At 31.0% G+C, this 23,282-nt stretch overlaps 1 protein-coding gene across 2 annotated transcripts; it reads right to left on the bottom strand.

Moving 5' to 3' along the window:
- Window positions 1-36: 36 nt before the first annotated feature.
- On the bottom strand, window positions 37-13,727 carry LOC113549943 (extensin-like). Of its 2 annotated transcripts, none has more exons than XM_026951479.1 (3): window positions 13,592-13,727; window positions 9,040-9,118; window positions 37-2,655 (listed from the first exon to the last, which is right to left on the bottom strand). In XM_026951479.1, the coding sequence occupies exons 2-3, from the start codon at window positions 9,116-9,118 to the stop codon at window positions 71-73; spliced, it is 2,664 nt and encodes an 887-aa protein (XP_026807280.1). In that variant the 5' UTR covers window positions 13,592-13,727; the 3' UTR covers window positions 37-70. The 2 variants fall into 2 exon arrangements, with proteins under 2 accessions (XP_026807280.1, XP_026807279.1); XM_026951478.1 differs by lacking the exon at window positions 13,592-13,727 and adding an exon at window positions 10,754-11,047.
- Window positions 13,728-23,282: the final 9,555 nt, after the last annotated feature.

Below are 23,282 nucleotides of genomic sequence, written 5' to 3'. Positions count from 1 at the left end.
GGCGGACTAGATGGTAAACTGCATCCATGTACGCACACTACCAATTCGTGGTACGGGTTAGAATTTACTCTCAGCCGTACGTAGGTTGCGGCTGTGATTCGGATTGTGGAGCCGCAAATTCGTCAAATCGTATTTTCGTCGGCTGTTGTGTTTGCGACCCAAAGCCCGCTAATTGGGCCTGTGTGCTTGACTGGCCCGGTTTCGCCGTCAAATAGCTGCTAGACGACTGTGACGGTGATCCGTTCGGTTGTACCGTAAGCTGCGACGATTGATAGCTTAAGTTACGACCGTTTGGTGCCACTATGGAAGGTGAGTTTACAGACGCGCTGTAAGTTTGTGTTGGTGAAGACGTTGTGAACGTCGGTAATGGAGACTGCGTCGGTCCGCTATACGGGAATTGTAACTGGGGATTTGCTTGCGAAGCCGGCGTTGGAAACGGTATTGATGGAGTATTATAGCTGTATCCTCCTGGTCCTGCTGTGGTCTGCTGTGGTTTAAACTGCACCTGAGTAATTTGAATTTGAGTTGGACTATAACTATATCCTAGCTGAGGTGGTTGTGGTCTTGGTGTACTCGATACCGGAACACCAGTATAAATATAACTGCCTTGTGGTCTTGGTTGGGCTTGTGGCTTGGGAGGGCTATAATTGTTTGACGGAGGGGATGTTTGAGGCTGTTGTGGTATCCCATACGTTGGTTGAGGTGGTGACGATGAGGGGGCTTTTGCATTATTTTGCTGTGTAGCTGGTTGTGGTGGATTGTATGAATAACCGACCTGTTGAGGTATATTTTGAGGTTGTACTTGAGATGTAGTGTAAGTAAAACTGGGCTGCTTGGGTTGCTGTGGCTGTTGTGGCTGTTGATTTGGCCTTGTACTTGGTTGGTTGTAAGAATAACCTTGAAATTGATTATTTTGTTGCTGAGTAGCTGGGGGGCTATAAGAATATCCATTCTGATTTTGTGACGTTCCCAACAATTGATTTGGTGTGTTAAACGATTGTGATGGTATTCCAAAACTGATTGACTGTACTACAGTTGGTTGATTAGATTGAGGAATATTAGTATTGGATGGTTTTGGTTGACCGAAATTTTGTTGAGGAGTTATTGCACTTGGTCCTGGGGCACCATATGATGTTGAAGGTTGAGTAGGCTGTGGCTGTGGAAGTGGCTGTTGCGGTAATCCATAGTTTGGTTGTGGCTGAGGCAATGGCTGTTGCTGCTGTGGATAGTTACAGTTCGGTATTGGTTGTTGCTGTTGGATTGGTGGTCCATAACTAGGTTGTGGTTGTGGTAAAGGTTGTTGTGATGGTGGAAGTCCATAACTTGGTTGTGGTTGTGGCAATGGTTGTTGTTGCTGAGGAGGACTGTAACTTGGTCGGGATTGTGGTAATGGTTGTTGTTGTTGAGAGGGTGGTCCATAATTGGGGCGAGGCTGTTGTTGCGGTGGACCATAATTCGATTGCGGTTGCTGCTGTTGAGGTGGTGGTCCATAGTTTGGCTGTGGAAACGATTGGGGCTGTTGTACTGGTGGACCATAATTTGTCTGTGGAGGTTGCTGTAAAGGAGGACTATAACTTGGCTGTGATTGTGGTAATGGTTGCTGTGGTTGTGGTGGTGGTGGTGGTCCATAACTTGGCTGGGGCTGAGGTGATGGTTGTTGTTGTGGTGGTCCATAACTTGGCTGGGGTTGAGGCGATGGTTGCTGTTGTGGTGGTGGTCCATAACTTGGCTGGGGTTGAGGCGATGGTTGTTGTTGTGGTGGTCCATAACTCGGCTGGGGTTGAGGCGATGGTTGTTGTTGTGGTGGTCCATAACTCGGCTGGGGTTGAGGCGATGGTTGTTGTTGTGGTGGTCCATAACTCGGCTGGGGTTGAGGTGATGGTTGCTGTTGTGGTGGAGGTCCATAATTTGGCTGAGGTTGTGGCAATGGTTGTTGTTGTTGAGGAGGTCCATAATTAGATTGTGGTTGTGGTTGTGACACTGGTTGCTGTTGTTGAGGAGGTCCATAATTTGGCTGAGTTTGGGGTTGTGACACTGGTTGTTGTTGTGGAGGAGGACTATAACTTGGCTGAAATTGAGGTGTGTTGTAACTTTGTTGTGGTCGTTGTTGTGGCTGCTGTTGTTGTGGTGGTCCATAACTAGGCTGGGGCTGTAGAGATGGTTGTTGTTGTTGTGGAGGTCCATAACTTGGCTGGGGCTGAGGCGATGGTTGTTGTGGTGATAGTCCATAACTTGGTTGAGTTTGTGATATTGGTTGTTGTGGTTGTGGTACTGGTGGCTGTGTTTGTGTTGATGCCCCATAGCTTGGTTGCGGTTGCGTCGCAGGTTGCTGTTGTGGTGGTAAGTAACCTTGTTGAGGCCGCTGTTGTGGCTGTTGTTGTGGCTGCTGTTGTGGAGCACTATAACCTTGTATTATTCTTTGTATTTGAGCGCTATAACTTTGCTGCAGTTGAGGTTGTGAAGAGGTATATACTTGTTGAGATTGTCCATAGTTCTGCAATGACTGCAACTGTGCTTGAGAAGAATCACCTTGGGTGTCTTGTGTGTTAAAATTTTCAAAATCAAAAGATTGTCCATTACCAACTGTACTAGATGATATGCTAACTGTTGGTTGACTTTGAAAAGGAGTTTGAAGTGATTGAGTATAAGATGATGCTGAAATAAATATAAAATAATTTCTAATTAGTAGGTTAGGTTAGGTTAGATTAACTTATATCTAATTTAAATACAATATTTTTCATTTATATATAAAAGAAAGTTATTAAAATTATTAATTATTGCGTTACTTCAAAAGTATTGGGCTTATCAAGATAACTAATTTTATATTGGTTTTAAATATTAAAACAATATTAAAGTGATGCATAATTACTTAATACACTTAAAAAAAAATATAAAAAATTAAAAACACAATTCAATTTTATTTATAAATTACAATGTATGTTGTAAAAACTAGTGATTAGGTACTGGTTTAATTATATCTGTAAAATATTTTATCGAAGTTTTTAATAAAAAACAATTATTGTCCTTATGATGCCTAAAATAATTTTAAAACAATATTAATTTATTATTAATTTTACGTTAGCTAACACTTTTTATAATTAAGTTTCAATAGAGCAATACATTTTAGATTTTTTAAAGACTATTGAAAACATTTTGCATAATTAAGTTGTATTTGATTTAAAAGAATTCTCGTCATTGAACATAAAAACAAATAGTAGGTAGTCAATTTGAAAATTTTCTCTAAATAACCAGCTTTAAGAGTAAGAGGAATATATAAGTTTGTATAAAATACCATAACATTTAATGACTGAGTAAAGGAATTTTATAGTTAAATGTGTTTTAAATTATAAGTTTATAATAATCATAACTCAAAGAGGTATGAGTATATTACGAAAAATAAAACTACGAACTGTGAAGAATCATTAACTATAAAGACTTGTTTTATCTAGGTACGACCATAAATGTATAAAATGATCGATTTCATTTATCAAAAACCAACACGTCATAATATAACTTCTCTCAGTTTGAAGATATTTTAGAAGTAAAAATTAAACTTAAAAAAATTGCTTTACTATACACTTTCAAACTATAGTTTTTCAATTAGTATGATGTTTAATTAAATATTTAATATAACTATTTAAATTTAAGTTACCAATAAGGAAATATAATTATTGATGTTTTATATTTTAAATTATATTTGAGGGTTTAAAAAGATGTACGTGTTAGAATTAATGAAGTATAATTTTTAAAATAAATACATAAAATCATAAAAAGTAGTTGTACAGTTTATTGCTATCTATATTTTATAGATAATGAATCACGAATGCTTTTTTAACTGAGCATTTACTGTTATGAGTGTTAAGTATAAATTTAAATTAAACGTAGTCATTATTGTATAACGTTGGTATGAATTAACCTCGATTGATTAAATTTATCTAATTTAAAATTAGACCTGTACATTATTAATACGTAAATATTACGTGATTACGAAACTCACAGAAAATGGAAAAAAATAATATGAATTATTATACGTTAATTTTGAGTAGGTCGTCTCACGGTGTTTGCACTTTTGTTTTCCTTGGTAGATACCGTGAAGTTACCATAATCCCCTTCTCCACCGGCAAATACACTTGAATTATTCCAGAGACGGCGGAACACAACTGGGAAATTAACGATCACTGGCAAGTAGGTAGTGTTTTTCTCACGTAACGATATTAATTATTTAAAGCCTGTGTAGAGACACTTATTATACGTTATATTTTGTTGTTTTATATTTGTACCATTTACATTAAAAGTATGTTTGTGATATTGATTTTTTTTTAACATTAGACTTGCGTGCTTTTCACTGCAAACACTGTAATCATACGCTGTTTTTTGGAATGACGATCGAATGAAATCTTACTTATAAGTATAATAGATAGGTATGTATACATATGTTATGTATTATATTTTATTACTTGAACGTGCATAGAGTGTATCTATTCACGTGAGAGAGAAAAAAATCATATTTTTAATGAATATATAGACGCACGCACGACCATAATACGGAAACCATTAATCCAGAAGAAACTGGCGATGAATTACAGCAGCGCAGAGGACGAAAGAAAAATATTATAAAAGATACATATGAAAATGAATATAGTACATAATATTTATAGTATAGTACTATAGTAGTAAGTAGGGCACTTTGACTAGTACATTATGACGGAATAAAATATCGTATAGTATAACATACAGGATACATTTTTCAGTTTTACAAGTAAATAAAAGCAACGAATTTATACTGAAGTTCAGCTTTGAATTGTTGTCAACGAATTTCGTTCACACAAAATTAATTTGAGTTTTTCATACCGTTTACCAGAGAAATAGTATAACTTGGTATACAATGATCTTAACCTATCAGGCTTATATAATCAATGGTTGTACCTATACCGGAACAACATAGCAAGCAAATCAACCGATCAATACAATACTGCTATGAATAAAAGACTGTTGCTTGAAATACGAAAATATATGTTAGGAATAATAATCACATTACATTATAATAATGTACCGTTGCGGGTAGACGATGACTTTTAGTAGTTGGACAATAATTATATTGTCATGGATGAATTAAAATCTCAAAATGTAGAAAATTATATCAAATTGAAGATAATTCATAATATCGATTTTGTCAAGTGACTGGGTTATAATAACCAATAGGTAATATTATATCGATTGACCGACGGAGAATCGTGCATCATCATTGAACAATCATTATATAAGTTTAGGGATCTTATAATATAGTATTTATTTAAGGTATGACAAACGTTTGTTATTGGATCAGTCGAGAAAATGCGGAACGTGCTGTAACATCGATCAGAGGGCGGAGAAAAAATGAAAAATCGAAAATTAACTGCATAATATAACATAATATGAAATTTCGTACAAAACATCATGAGTCACCCGAAATGCCAATAATTACTAAATGTATACGTCACCGCAGACATGCGGCATGCCATAGTAGTAAACACAAAAATATAAAAATGATATATCATGTATGAACTCAAAAAGCAAGTAATGTTATATCTACTTTTAATACGACAAATTGTAAACAGCTAATCGCGGGTTTTTTTTTTTTTAATTGAGATAAACTATATGAAAGTTTTGAGTTATCGGTGTGATTTTTATTAATATTATTATAGCGATGAATTTCAATATCAAATTCATTAACAATGTTGATACGCCATTTTTATTGTAATTAATTTGGATTAATTTTTATTGGCGACATAAATTATCTGTATCAATACTAAATTGACGTTGTTCTCGTCCAACATTAGGTTTTGTAAATTAGTTTTTTGATAAACAATATTTCCTACAATAATTTTGTATGATGGTATCTATAACACTGGTCTTATGAAATTTATTGATTTAACATCACATCAACAAATATTTAGTAAGATCTCGTATAAAAGTTAATATTATCATTTAGCATGATACTATACTATATAATATTATATTCAATGATTTTAACGGTATTACCTATAATAAGTCAAACCATTTACATTTTATAATTATCGATCAAACTTTGACCGCTAAAAATTCAAATAGTTATAGAATCAATGTAATTTTTAAATAATTTTTTATAATTAGAAAATAAATTGTTTATTACAATTAACAAAATATTAAATAATCAATCGCATTCGTTCTTCGCCAAACCCTAGTCAAGATTTTAGATCGTTTCATTATTATAATAATAATACGTGCATCGTGAATACATCATTTGACTTTAAAAGCGATTCAGTCGGCTTGACGGATAATTTAATTTATCGTATGATAATTTTGCCCTATTCTATACGATAGTCACACAAGTACTGAAATGATGCAATTATAATTGTAATCTCCTGCTATAATCATACAACGCGTACAGTGAAACCTCCTCTAGCGGGTACCTACAATTGCAGACTTTTTTCGGGAAAAACAACTAACCAAACCCTCCGAACAGCAAACAAAATTTTGGCGACAGAGAGTTTTCGGTATTTAGAGGTTTTGATATGTATTGTAGTGCCGGTGCAGTTTATCGTGTTTAGACTCTCTACCGAAAAATGTGCACGCGTATTATATTATATTCTAATTTACATTATTATAATCGGTCGTAATATTTGCCTTCCGCCGCGTCGAACGTTACATAGTATTACATATATTATTATTATTATTATATTATAAAATAGCACCTCTCTTGGGCGACGGACCGTGACTCGCCGATCGGCGGCGTGTGACCCACTCAGGCGACCGTCCAGACGACGGCGCGTCTCTTCGGGTATCGCGACGGCGGTCAGTTTCCGACAATTGAATTTTTCGGCGGCGGCTTTCCGGTCACCGATGCACCTTATTATTGTTTCGTAAGACCAATTATTATTATTTACTGACGGGTCGGCTTCGTGTCACCGTCACCGTCGCCGTCGTCGCGTATTTCGTGCATTATTGTCACGTTTAGCAGGTTCACACACACCAAACGAATGTAGGAAGTGACGCCGCCGTAGCGATCCGTCCCGTGTCAAATCGTACAGTTCTCACAGTAATAATAATACAATTGCACTCGTTATATATATATATATACCTTACTTGTATGTAATACGTGTATAATACATATATATATATTATGTATGTATACAGTATAGTATATCAGATACATATATTTATTATGTATATCTAATATTTATGTATAGGTACGTGAAAACGCACAGGCTGTTGTCGCAGTTGTCGTGACGTCTATTGTGCATTAAATATGGGTAATAAATGGGTTACAACGTATGCACATTATACACGTTATTGTCACGTTGTCATTTGTCCGCCCCGAAGGCGAAGATTACATAGGTATTATTATTATTATTATTCTTATTATCATCGGGCGTTATTATAATATGTATTTCCACGTCTCACGCATTGCGGTGCGGTACGTCCTCAGAATTGGAAAGTCTGTAGTTCACGCTCGCCTTATCGACGCACTGCAGTTGGGAAATTAATGGCTTTTCGGTATAATCTGTCAAAATACGTATGGTATGTTCCGGAAAACCCGCCGGCCGCCGTTTCAAACATCAGTAATCGTTTTGGAATCCAGTATGTATTTTTACAATTTTTTAAACTGATTTTAATATTGTCTATAGAAAAAAAGATGTGAATAAGTCACGGTTTAAATTGAACATTACAACTTGGGTTGCTCAGAAAATTACTCATTACACCCTTTTAACGTTACCTAACACTGTTTTTAATTTTTCCAATCGTTAACGGATATGGAATTAGATTTCTTATCAAATACCAAATCCATACAAATATAAACATTACAGTACTCACGTCTCACACTTAGCTTAATCATTACAATAAAATGCTATCTTAAATCGCTTGCATTTGTCGAATCCAAGCCGCTGCGCGTTTTTAACTAACCTTTAAATAAATCGAATAATTCAAAATAATAACTTTCATTGAATAACGGACTGACGTGTTGTGGTTTTTATTAAGTTTGCAGAGTACTTAATAAATTTGAAATTGTTATTTTGAAATTTACGAAAACTTCATTTTGATTTTTGAAATGGTGAGATAAAACAAAATTAACCAAAAATTGAGGATTAAATACAAGTAGCTAAGTTTCCAGAAATCGATTTAAAGTGTAGATTTCTCAACCTAGTAAGACTTTCCAATTGTGTGACGTATAATATTATCATAGTAACACATCGTGAGATGCGTGTTATATATTATTATCAAGCATTTCATTAGAACGAACAAATATTTTTTGTCATCAATCACGAGATAGGTATATATAGGTATGGAGAAAATAATTGCAGATGATTTGTATTTTTACCATCGAATTTTTGTATAATAATATTCATTGTTAATGCTATAGTATGGTATTGTGATGTTCATCATTTTTTTTCGCTGTAAAGTACGTTAGCATTCGGTTATTGTTTTATACACGATCGGATTTACGCTATTTTGTGTCAATCACGACAATAACTAATTTAGCTGTTAATCGAAATTTAGCTTAAATTTGCATAAAATGACGATAGATATAAATTATAATATAATATATGCTACATGTTTTTGATTTATAATGGTATATTATCATTGGTTAGGTTGAATATAATAACAAAAGTAATAATATTCTGGCACATATTTTTCAAACAATTTATTGATGTTAATCTTAAATGAAAATACTATTTATGTACATTTTAATTCAGTTTCAATTATTACCTAATCTATTAACACTAATGACATAATTCGCATTTTTTTTACAATTTTCTTAGTGTGTGTGTAAAAAAATAAAAATAAAAACTATAATAAATGATAATAATTCACATTAAAAAGCATGCCTATATATAAACTAAAAATACAATTTAAAAGTGATTATTAATAAAAGTAAAGGTAATTAAATTTTTTGAAACTAGTTATTTAGTATGAAATCTTAGTAAATAGATCTCCCAAAAGCTGGTTGGATTTTCTTTTGAGAAAGATAAGAAATTCGATAGTTAAGCAGTTTTTTAAACGGTTCTAGTATGTACTCACCATCTCGTTTGTTCGGTAAGACTGCTAAAGCCAAGTTCAAGAAAATCGCACATGCCGTTGCCAACAAATACGCCCTCATCTAAAAATTTAAACAAAATTAGATTTAGTTGAAGTGAATATTTCCACTTTCTATTTTTCTAAATCTACACTAAAATCATCCGATACACTTAAATTATTCAGTAATTTTTTTAAACAAATTTTTGTTAATGTCTACTGAAATTTTAAAGAATATTCACGCACTTTCCTATACAGCATAAAATAATAATTTAATATTTATCGATTGTTTTCTAAACATGATCATAATACGAGTAATGAATAAGTACCTATCGTTCTATATTTCGGTACTAAGCAGAACAATTTATTAAAACAATGAGTTTTGTCATTTATTTCATTTTAATATAATATTATAGCAATAATAATAATTATTATCATCATGTTTCATTTTAATTTAAATCAAAGCTCAATCTCACAAGGAAGGTTGATATTCGATTAAATGTGAACGTGAGTTACTGACAATGAAAGCGCTTATATCTAACCTCCTTTTTGATTATATAAAACTTGGATTTACTAAAAAAAAACCTAAAACGATACTGATTCAAATTATTTATTGGACCGTATACAGAAATAATTATGATATAATCCACAGATTATCCGTTTCCGAACGTCATGTTGTGGCGCAGTAAGCTACGAGAATTGCTGTACGATAATATTTAGCAATGCAATTATGTTGTCAAATATTTAATTTATGTATTAGTTTCGAGTTGAATTGAAATACTGTTGTGTTAAATATTTTTTTAGTTACACTTCACTTGTCGAATTATAATGTTAATTATTCATAATAAATTTAAAAATTAAAAGAATAGATAATTACGCGTAAGTAATATTAAGTTGATTGTTTATAACATATAAAATATGTCAAAATAAGTACAATTTCTTTATTACTCCTAAAATAACAAAAGTCTTCTGATGTAATAATAAAATAATTGGTTGATTTATGTCTTACTTTAATTTAAAGTTATAACTTATCAACTTATGGAATATTATACATAATATAAAGGCTCTATAAATGTAAATAAATCGCTTTATATTATAAATGTAAGTGAGATACTTTAAAAATATTGGAGTGATTTTTTAAATTCATTAAATTAAATAAGAGCCAGTTGAAAATAATTAATTATTCAGTTCTTTATGCATCATAATTAATTTTCACCTTTCTCTTTTAGTCAATTTTTTAATAATACACTCATTAATAGATATTTAAATTAATGAATACTTTATATCAACGAATACATTTTTTCCAATTTGAAAATATACTTTGACTTGTAATTATATTTCAATGTAATATTATATTAAATAAAATGATTAATTTTTAAATATTTTTAAATATTTATTGACCGCGGGCATTACCTATATTTCAATAGATTAAATTTATAATTTAAAAACCTTTTTGCATTTACTATTATATTTGTTGAAAATAAAAAATAATATACAAAAGTAAATGTATGATAATATTGCTGTCAGTTTAATATGAGTAAAATATTTTTGGCTGTAAAGTAGTAATAATTAATATTTTAAACAAATATAAAGTCTTGAAATCTTCAAAAAAAAAAAAAAACTTTTAGAGAATCAATTTGTAGTCGATTGTTTAAGTTTAAAATATATTATCATAGCAAGTTTACTTATGTAAGTCTGAACTCAATAACTGTATACTCACTGTAAATGTCTAATCCAAATTATTGTTAAGAATCTTTTAGGTTATCCTTGGTTCACATTAAGTATATTTTAACTTTGTAGACGCGAAAATAAAATAAAAATCAAACATTCATTAAAATGCAGAATAACGGTACGTGTTGTACCTATTTTAGTTATATTTTTATCGTTCGTTACGACACTGGGCAAACGGTGAGCGCGACGCAAACGAGAATAAACATGAAAGAAAAAAAACAACGAAAAGCAATCAAACGCTTTTGGACGGCAGAGAGAATTCGACGGTTTTCGATCCCGACATAGTGGCTACAAATGGATATTAGACAGGTGACGGTAGAAAATTCGTATTATATAGAAAGATTTTGTGAGGGACGAGAGGGAGAAGAAAGTGATTATGCTGGTGACGGCGGTGGCGGTGTCGGTGGCGACCTTGTTGGGAAAAACGCTAATACTATAATATAGTTACAGAGTTACGTGATACAGCTTGAGATCATGTATATACATATATATATATATATTTTATATTACTAAAAGAATACAGATATTTGATATAATTCTCCCGGACTGTTATCACTATATGTAATGCATTATGATTTCCACACAATTATACTTACAGTACATTCTGGCTTCTCGGTGTTGGATGGTAGAGTGGGGGGAGGATACTGTGGGGTATTGTTATCCAGTTACTAGATATTAAGAAATCAAAAAAAAAATAAAAATATGTATTTTTATCCCGCATAAACACATAAATACGAACACAGCGATATGTTAATTTGTTTTACGATTACCGTTCATTTTAATTTATCACAACGCATGTTAATATTCAAAATTCTATGCGCCTTCGTGTAGTTGCGGCATTTTTAACTGATACCGTTGATTTTTTTATATGGATAAAATAAATGGTAATATCTTAAGCTATGCGCCAACTAATTTTATAAACTATATCTAATATCTGGTCATCGAAAATCAATTAGCAGCATCTGACAAAAAAAAAAAAAAAAAAAATGTTGACATCCATGAAGTGTTTCATAATCCATAACTATTTCAAATAATTTCAAACTATCATCGTTATAAACACATCTGTTCCTGTTATTATTCCAAAAATGTAAATATTATTATTTATTTTAATATTGTATATTAGGTTTACTCGTGTTGTATAAAATAAATAAATAAATCGAAAGTGAATTTGTTCACTTGTAAAAAGACCCTTTTTTGACATACTGTAATTTGTCATTAAAAAAAACAGACCAAGGACCAGCGACGGTTTACAAATTCGAGTCTTGTACGAATACAGTACCAACGTAATTTAACCAAACAAAATGAACCGTATTGTACATGTTTTAAGCAAATAAGTGTACAGCACATTGTATTATTGTACCTAAACGTGTATAGAGTACAACAACGCACCGTAAATTATGCGTGATATAATTTGTAAATTGAAATTAGAAATAAAATTAATTAATTTATAGGCAGGAGAGTACCTAATCTCCCTGTATAATATCATAGTTACTTCTATATTACCGTTGTTAGAGTGGTATTTTTAGATTTTAATCAACAAAATGGTGTAGGATAATAAGCCCCAGTGGTTTTGTGAATGTTATACTGTTATTTAGTACCCTCAAAATGTCATCTTTATAGTTGTGCCTCTAAAATAATATAATAATGTGTGCCTACTGACTGTGTAGTCGACAGATGTGATGTTTTTGGACTTTTCATGTTATATGCGTCTGTAGTATATCAGGTAGCATATCATAAACAATTAAATATAATATTATTATATCAACATCGGTCGATGATAGTATAGAACTATTGTCAATTAGATACGGTAGAACGATATAAATTATAATATTGTGATTTAAAGTACTCGTCGTTATTCTAAATAATTCAGTACAGAATTGCATACGAATATACGATACTTATTATTGTTTTCCGTCGATCGCTATCGTATTTCACCGAATACGTCCGTCGTTCATCCGTACTTAAAACCGAGTTTCAACTGATGCTCATTATTACTACCTATTTAATAATATTTACCGCAAAAAGAAATAATAATGATAAGTATTTACTACTACTGTCTGCAGTACCTTCATCCCACATACGGAAAGAATTGATTTTTAAAGACCAATGTCTTTAAAATGAAGCATGGAGTCAGAGAAAAAAAAGTCAAAGGGTTTGAAATTTTCATCGGTAATCGGAAATAATATCAACAAACTAATATCCGGTAAAAAGGTAACCAAATGAAAAAACATCCAGGGAAATAATATCCACATACAAAATATTAAACAATAAAATTAATATTATTTAATAATTTTTTTAAATAAGAAAGCTTGTTTATGGAAATGTAATTCTTCTTATTATCATCTTTTATTTAATAATGTTAATATATTATGTGTATTATTAAAGGGAAGTAGTATCTATCTTTGCCAAAAAAACGCATTATTTATGTAATTTTTTTTTACAAAGTTATACGGAAAAATAATTATATTCTTAAAAGAAAAATATGAAATAACTATTCTATATTTTTTTTTTTTTGTATTGATGCTAAAAGACTTTAACGTTAATTCATCTTGGACGAGCATCATTTTTAGTTATTACTATTTAGTATTTATAAAATTAATTATATAAAATTAATATTTTGTTTTGTTTTCGAATAATTTTCGCTTACTTCGAGAAAACATATTTTTGATGTAAGAAACAAATAAAATTCATAACGTGTTTCACGTTATAAAATCATAAACTAAAATATATCAAACACGATTAAAGTTATGTAAATAATATATATTTTAGTAAGTTATACATAATTTGGTTTTGAAGTGATAATAAAAGCAAAGCACATAGTACATACGGATAATGCGTGTGGTGTATAGAATTAGTGATATAAGCTAATATCGCCCATATTCATATTATCCACGTGTTTTGCCGAAGAAACCATTCCGTTTTAAGCGATTTCAAAAATTATATTCGTTGAATTTTAAAATTAGTTTTATTATTCTGTCTTTTCTAAAAAAATTCAAATTAGATGCTTAAGTAATAAGTATATTATATACTTTCAAAACTAAAGAGAGACACGCGCACGGCCGGCGGGCGCCTCTCTACTTCCCATTAGTTATGCATGCACGGTTATATGATGATCTTCCCCACTTTGTGTACTCTTATATTTATCAATTGAATATTGTATTCAATTTACTCGCCAGGCGAATTACGAACAATTGTACGTATTGTGTCCACCTATAAACAGAATATATATAGGTACACCGAGAGTACAGTAATTTGTATAAGTATTCGCAATTCTTCGTGAACAAATATTGTAAAATTAAATGTTTTCTATTGAGTCATAATGCGGCGTACAGCGATTGCAAGAAAAAAAAATAGTCATCTTGCGAAAAACGAAATACATCGCTATACCTGTATGATATATAGTGCAACATTTTTATCCGTCTCAAGTATAATATGTCTGCGAATAGCTTAGATAATGGGTTTTATTTATTTATTTATTTTTATTTTTAAATATTTCCGGCTGTTCTCTTTGGTTCGCCCACACGCCAAAATAACAAGTGAAAAGGTTCAAAGCATTCACTGTGTGTCGTACAACACACATTCTGCGCATTTAATTTTCCATTTTGGGATGCGAACCGTTATTCACTGCGTGCGCATTATCTCCGCAGTCCGTTCTGCACTCGTTGTTGCCGTTAGAAGACAAATTAATCTATTAGTGTACGACGCGATTGCGCAACACTCTATACACAACCACCGCACGCGGGACATCGCTTGACCATCAAATTACCCATTGACTCGGTGTGTTCTGCCCAAAACCGTAAACCATAAATTAACATTAAAATATATATTATACACATATGCAGCGCTGAGTTTGAGACGGGCCGCGATGAAAAATTCATTTTTAATCTCCCGTCGTTTGAATGAGTACCGTTTCCGCCATGGTGGTTTTGTCGAGTTCCCCGCCGCCAATGCCATTTCCGTCTTATATATTATTATATTATTTTATTATGCGTCTTGATTTTGTTTCGTTCGCGTGGACGACGAACGCGATTTAACGACGCGCGACTGCAGCTTATACACGCTGCTGAATACATCACCAATTAATCTATTATACACTATTGGTGAATATTTTACTTCCGGCGATAACGGTTTAAAATGTAAACAGAAACAGAAAAGCGTAATCTGGAATTGGTGAATCTCGATAACCTATATATAAGGCCAAACTACAAATACCCTACTACCCTAGTAATGATTAGTTAAAATGTTTATAGTAAATACGACTTATTGGCGTATTACAACAAGCTTGTTAATCATCATCCACGTTACAGATGTTTATGTTTAATCATTTTGATTTAAGCATTCTCGAAAAAAATTTTAACAATCGGAACAACTCGAAAACACGGAGCTATAATATTGTCGTTCTTAAAATATAATTATGTAGGAAATAGGAAGAGGTTGTATGCTAAAAACGAGTACCTATACCTATACTCTATATGTACATAAGATATACCAACATTGGTTTCCTAATTTATAATAGTGTGATGATTAAATAAGTTAATAATTTACGATTAAGTCAGAAACTTTCATAGTGCACACGGTTTAGGTACTTAATTACCTTAAAGTTGATTTAAATTTACTTAAATTAAACATTAAATCAACTCATTCTTCATGGTGATAAAAATAACAATAGTGTATACTCACGTTATAATTGTTGTAAAAATGATGACAACTATTTTTTATTATCAGGCATCATTAAAATGTTGCGTAAAACTCACCACTCCACTAGTTTTTATCAATAGAATTTTTCTAGATATTAGATTAACCGGATATAAGACATAAGTACTATACTTACATATATTATACAGTATACAGTATACTCTAGAGTATGGATATCGTATACCTACCCGCTACTTGGGATTCATAAATTATCATACACACTCGTACACCTTCGACCTACAACTACTATACTTACGTTTTTCTTTAATCGTGTGCGTACTACTATCGTAAATAAGTTCATCTCTTAAACGAAAATTGAAAATTATACCTCATTATTTTAAATTAATAGTTTTTGTTGCTGAGCTACAACTAAAGGCTTATATAATAATATTATATTATGGATAAAAACTTTTGATTGCTTATATTTTTTTCACTGTTTCTTTTTGTACCATTTACGATTTGTTATTCGAAAACTAAGCTATTTGGCACCGTGAACATATTCTGACCGTCATAAAAATGACTTTTTTTTAAAGTATATGTATTCGATATCCAATCTATTTTGTAGTTGCATAAAACTGTTTGAGTTGAGCTTTTTTATGAACCCAAAAAAGTTTCAATCGAAAAAAAAACAAATAAAAATCATTGTAAAACAAACTTCACTGTTAGTGTTATGAGGAGCGGGGAGGGGACAATTTCTAGCTCACATTGCACACCTTTGCTCGTAAATACGCGATCGGCCACGATTGCTGATTCTATTTTCTAAAATGAAGTCAGGGACCAATTGTTTTATACTTCGATAAAAACAGTGATGGGTCGAATTTCATCGAATCTTTTCACGTAATACCTATTGATATTATAATACTATCTGGTTTATTTATAAAAACAAAATTAACTTCTCCTACGAGTGGATTGTCTGTCGTATTATATAGCAAAAATTACTTTTCAAGTCTACGTTAAATTTACATATGCATTTTACATGTCATCAATAGGGTTCGGAACTATTTGCATTAACATATATTTTTTTTGTGGCGCTTGTAGAATACTCCAGAGAAGACAAATTTGTTTTATGAAATTGTGAAATTAATACAAAGTGTGACTTTATATTTCGTTACCTCTTCACAAAAAAGCATTTTTTAATAATTATTTGTATCATATACTAGTGTTAATTTTTAAATATCTATGTTTTAAAGGTTTTTCTGATAATTTACTTATTTCAATTGCATATTTCAAACGCATTTGGTGAAATAAGCTCCAAACTCTGTATAGTAATATTAATAAGTATGATCGAAAGTAGCAAGCGTCATCTGTGTCTTGGGACCGACGAAAATGGTATTAAAATTTAGTATACCTCGACTTATTGTAGTATGTGTCCGAAGTTTGTAATTATTATTTAAGATAATAACGGGATTCGGGGCGCTCGCATTAAAATGCACGGTGCTAAACACCCTTACTATTTGCACCACTAAAGAGATTTGCTAATATGCCTATAAATGTACAATATGTACCTACACATGTACAGCATGCGTATAACTATACAATATAACCGTATTTAAATGATATACAATCGCGAAGTTATCCATCGAGAACACAATTCGATCGACGTCGACTGATTTTCACTCGAAGATGACTACGACGGGTATATATCGAGACGCGCGCGCGCGTGTGTGTATGTGTGTGTGTGTGTGTGCTATAATGAAGGAAAAGCGTCCCAAACAAACACGCAGTAGTCCGCAACTGTGCCGATATATTATATGCACAACGCCATAGCGCCTATACTCGCGCATCATTGCAGCGGGACATCGTACGATGATATTTGATGTATAATAGATACATATTTATTTCTCGGGTACGTCGGTTACGGCCGTACTGCGATATATTAAATTTGTTTACGCCGACGAAAATCGAACAATTAATTTCACGTTTTTCACGAACGGTATTACAATAAACACTCGCGTATATTAATATATGTAATATATATATAATGTATAGTGTACATACGTGCAATATTACTATTCGTGATGTAACGGATAGGTGCATACGGATACATAAATATACATATACATATATATGTATATGCACACGCGTAGACCACATACGGTCAGCGCGGTACGTTATTTTTGTGACTTTTCCTTTATGTAAAACGTATACAATGATACATGAAACGAATCGGATGCCATTCGGTTGTATGTATTACAATATGTGTTATGATGATAAATATAAATAAAACAGAAACATTTATTATTATTACCCAGCCGCGGCGGACTGACATGAGAATCCTTTACACAATATCGTTTGATTTTTTTTTTTAATATGTTAAAAAATGTCCTGTATAGTAACGCGCGAGATGAATAATAAATGTTATATGTGAAGAGAGAAAAAAAATGTGAAATTCAATACCTATGAATGTGTGTGATGTATTATACAATTGCGAAAATTCTTCCTGGTGTTTGGAGTTATCTCACATTTTTTTTTCACATACCTACACCTATGTCATAAATATTAAATATCGATATAATATAGAATATAAATAAGAAGTGTTGTCATAATATTTACATTGAAATTAAACGTTTTGATCAAATATGTATCCTGAAATCGAAAACGAATAAAAATATACATCATCAGCTTTTAAAGGGCGTTAAAATATACATACATTTTTCAAATATTAGAGAATTTTAGTATTTAATTTAAAGTAATTATAGTTTATTTGTTTTTTTGATTGCCATAATAATTATTTGATCACGTGAAAAATAAAATAATATACAAATAGGTTAGGTGATTATGTAGGTTCCATCATGACCTAATTCGAATTGTGCATAATGAATAATTTAATATGACAATAGCTTTATTTTATTTTTATTGCAATACCTAATGTTTATTAACGTAGATACTAAAAAGTAAAAATAATATAGAATGTTTATAATATAAAAATATGTAATGTACTATATTAACATGTTTACATTTATAAGATAGCATGGATTTTTTTTTTGTTTTTTTTGTTTTTGTATTTTAGATATTGCAGATTTTGTATTTATTTGACAATATGTGTTTTTTGCATATATAAGTAGTTAAAAAAATCTTTTATTTTCAAATTTGAGAGTGGTTTTGGGATTGACCTAACTTCTTCAACCTACCATATTACTAATAGTAAAATATAATATGAAATAAACTTTATGATATAGGCTAATAAGCCATCTCCACTCACAATTTTCTTTCGAATGCAATGGTAATTTATCATTGAATTCAATTTTAATACATCTGTTACAATGATCCACTACATACCTACCGCACAGCAGATCGGTACCAATAACTTGTTCACCTTTTTATAATTGAATGAACAATCGACGTAGATACCTAATATATTTTAGATTCTTATAAATGTACTTATCGTACCGATAGGGCTTATACAATGATGTTATGAGTTTTTTTCGTGTATGTGTCTATAATTATTATTTAGAGCAGTAAAAGTTTTTCAACCTTCAACTTTGAAGTTGATTTTTGATAACTAATTGGATCTGGTTGGTGTTTTGAGGGCCGGGAGAACACAATCAAAAATAGTTAGTAATTTTCAAAATAACAAATAAATTAATTATTTCATAACTGTTTGCGAATTAGTACAAACGTACGCAAGAAAATTTAGGCGAATCATAAACTGTTTTCTTAGTACACGTGGAACATGCTGCCTTACACTTAAGTCTTCTAAGTTTTATAATTAACGTGGGTAAGTTTGTAGTATATTGTCTTACTTATGCACTGAAGCAATTATTTATACAACACGAGATTTTGCCATATAATACGTATCTACTACAGTAACACTTATGAATAGTTTACCATAATATAATAGAATATAGAAATAATTACAGAACGTTCCATTTTTGTAATTGTATACAATAATTTTAATTAATTGTACTGTCGTGTAAGTAATCGTTTGCTTTTTAAATTTTATTTGTTATCATTCTCTTTCAGCATTGTTATTAATAACGAAAAATAAAAATGTTTTAGCTAATAAGTTGTTAAAGTATATATAACTTACTTAAAATAGTAGTAGATAATTTTATTAACCTATATTATGTGGTCAAAGAGTGTTATTCGACGATTAGATAATATTTTATCGGTAAAATAATATTATGATAATTCAATTAGACTCTTTTTTTATGAAAACAGTTTTATTAGTTGATGAGTACAAATACTGTAATGTATAATAAGTAAGATATGATAAGTATTATGGTAGTCCTTATAATATAATAATAACTATAATATTGTTATCTGTCGCCTTTAATTTTCTATGCAAAACTTAAATTGCGTTTAATTCTCAAGGGTAGGGATCTTTTTTTTTTAAATTATTTTATGATTTATTAAAATTTGTTAATCAAACAAATAAATGTATAATAATGTTACTTAATATGAAGAAAATAATGTGTGCAACGCTTAATTTTGCATTATTATAATTTTTATTTCTGTAAGCAAATTATTCATCATCGTGTTTAATTAGCAACAGTATATATAGGTAGGTAGGCATCCAAAGCTACAAATTTTATCCACGTACATTGCAGTCATCCTCTTAACCCAGATAACCAAGTGCTATTGTTCTTTATTTTTTAATTATCGCATATTTTTTAGCTTGTATCAGATTATTATAATAAAGATGACAAATACTTTTCGGATAATAATTTCGTTTATAATACTAATATTAATAATACAATCGGTGTAGTTTATCATGCGAAAAGTTAATATTATATTCCTTGAAGATATCACATAATATCGGGAATGTATAATGTATTAGTCAGGAAGATACATTACCAGGAATTTTGTCCGCAGACTTAGATACATAAAATAAATTATTAATAATACAGATAATTACGATTTAATATACGCGAAGATAATAATATGTTCTCCGTTAGCTATTATACATTTACTTTATGTATGAAGACATTTTATACATAATTTATAGTAAACGAATGTGTTAACAATACTTAATTACTAATTTGAATGATCAGACAGCAAAAACGAAAAGGCATTGCTCGTTATTATGTAATGTAGAATAATTAAAAAACGAGTCAATTAGGAGTTGAAATTAAATTGAATATGAGAGCAGTCGTGTTTTTTTCCTAAAATAACATAACACGGTGTAATACATTTAAAAAAATGACCATAATAATACGATGAATATATGCATAGCGTTTTACAAAATGTTTACAATACTAGTTGTACTATTTTACTATTTGTTCACTAGTGAATTTATGTTGTAATTTGAAAAAAATATCTGAATTTTTTTTGTATAATGCAATCATTTGTATTCATTCATTTTAAAATCCAGAACTATAAAAACATTTCAATTGTTCTTGTATTTTGTTACTGCAAAATATTATCCCACATTGTGCTACATCTTCAATTTTAAATCTCATAGCGTAATTAAAAATACTAAAACGCAAGACTTAACAATGGTTAGTATATCGTATAAATGACGTGTACTTAAATGTTAACAGGAATTCTTTTAAATTATTTTAAACTAACATTAAAATCTACATTACGTAACCTCTTTTAGATTTTAAAGGCAGTTTGATGTAAATATATTATTTTGATGTACTATTCTTTGAAAACCATTAAAAAAAAAAAAAAAATCCTTAGTATTATAACAATATTGAATACACTATTAAGGTATTACATAATTAAATGAAAATAAAAATGTCAATATAGATATGAAAAAATAAAAACCATAGTAAATATGTTATATGTATGTTAATATACAATTTGATAAAAATAAAAAATATGTTAGTATACATGTTTATGATAATTATTGATAGAAGCATGATTATTTTATTTAGTAACTTATCAATTATAATTTATGGCTTATACTATATGTATATATATTTATATACATTTACTATCGACAATATATATAGTTTATTTCTTCTGCTGACGTATTGAATCGTTTTTTATGATTTTATGTAGTAATATTCTGTACCCCGACACAGAAAATACCCCCTGTTTTTTTTTTTTTTTACAGCTTACTGTAAATTACCATCGACGGGTTTACTGCACACAAAAGCCACGATCATGATATTTCCCAAAGGGATAGGTCGTTTAAAACCTTGTCTTATTATACGCTTTTGAACCCGGTTTCAGTAAATCGGCAATTGCAAATAAAAAACACGAGGGCGAGTAATATAAGGAAACAAGAACAATGAAAGGTTTTCTAGATAAAAAAAAAAAAAAAATAAAAATAGAAAGAAACTGGCGAAAACTCATACACACGTGTGCCGCGTTTAATGGTTTTCGCTGCTATTCGACGGTGTACCTATAATAGCCAATAGATGAACCCTGTACAGTACTATTATAGGTACTCAAATAAAATATTATACGTTGCAGCCGCGGAGCTAAAGATTAGACGCATAATCGAAATCATATTTTTGATCATTATATCCATTTTCGAGTATTTTAATGTTTACAAAACTATGTATGTGGTTCTCGTAGTCTTGCCCATATAAACTAAAATATGTTATACCGATCGCGTGTAAACTTATCCATCTGCTATACCTATTACACAGAGGACCACCCACCAGGTGGACAATTTATCAGTTGTAAACGATATACACTTTAGACGTTTCCGAATTAAGTGTACGTTCCATGTTATCGGCGACAATGCAATATCGACACTGGACAGATTCTGTGGTATATTCGTTCTTTATTTTATTTAATGCTAATTTCACAGTTTTAATATTATAAATACAAATCGATTAGGCAATATTATATTATCAATTATTCGTCGTAATTAATTGTATTCTCATAAATTACGTACATGTGTATGAACTAGGAAGTCGGTTAGTTTGCACACATAGACCGCCGTATAGAGCGTGTGCTAAGTATAGTCGCTTAAAAACGGATCATTGTATACGCGCTACACGCAATACGCTGTGTTGTGTGCGCAATTTTTATCAATTATAAACTGTACGCATGTCATGCGTTATTGCACGCTATCTAACGAACAAAACAACGTCCACGTAAAACACAACTGAGTTTCAGTCATAACAATCGTCGAATTATTCCAAATTGTATCTATACTTAATAATTATACACTTGTACCAGTTGTACCGTACAACTCTGTACTTTATTATATGCGTCTAAATCAGATTAAAACATGTAATGAATAGATTCGTTTCTTTGTACAACTATACGGCTCTGAAACGTCTAATTCGATGAACAATAATGTTAAAAATGTCTTGCTGGCTGATTAAAGGCGCGTAAAATAAAAAATCTATCTCGATGCAATTAGCCACGGATCATAATTAATTCTCCGCGTTGTATACGTCTCGTGCAGTAACAACATCAGACGCGTACAATGATATTAGAGATATTTACATAACTGCAATTATCGAGACGTGTATAGGTGTAGTGTATATATATATGTATATAAATTACACGCGGTGGAAAGAAAGCACGAAATATATAGGTAGAGTTCTATAACGCGGCACGGGGGACCGGGACCAATAACAATATAACCGACGCGTTATTGTGATCGCATTATATGTGCATTAATAAATTTATTGCTCGGCCGTTTGATCGGATTAAAACTGATACGAATAATGAAGCGGTGACGGCGGCGGTGTAAATTTCGGTATAGACGGTCGTAGTAGTAATATGTTGTTCGAGACAGAGTAAACGATACACGCGAATTTCGACGTAATTCAATAAATACCCCAAACGTATGCAATTATAACAACGCGGATAATCATTGCATATTAATTCACTAATTAGGTTTACATACTCAGGTATTTATGGGGATGCATGCGGTGTGTTTAAAAAAGAGTTCTAACCGACCCTATGCG

This window comes from Rhopalosiphum maidis, chromosome 4 (assembly GCF_003676215.2).
Source record: "Rhopalosiphum maidis isolate BTI-1 chromosome 4, ASM367621v3, whole genome shotgun sequence".
Lineage (NCBI taxonomy): Eukaryota > Metazoa > Arthropoda > Insecta > Hemiptera > Aphididae > Rhopalosiphum > Rhopalosiphum maidis.
The sequence above is the reverse complement of the archived record's forward strand: the minus strand, read 5'-3'. Positions and strand labels throughout refer to the sequence as shown.

Coding starts and splice junctions, on each gene's coding strand:
- LOC113549943 (XM_026951479.1), bottom strand. CDS start 9,118: ATGAGGGCGTATTTGTTGGCAACGGCATGTGCGATTTTCTTGAACTTG. Junction 2,656..9,039: donor CTTACCGAACAAACGAGATG/GTGAGTACATAC, acceptor TATTTATTTCAG/CATCATCTTATACTCAATCA.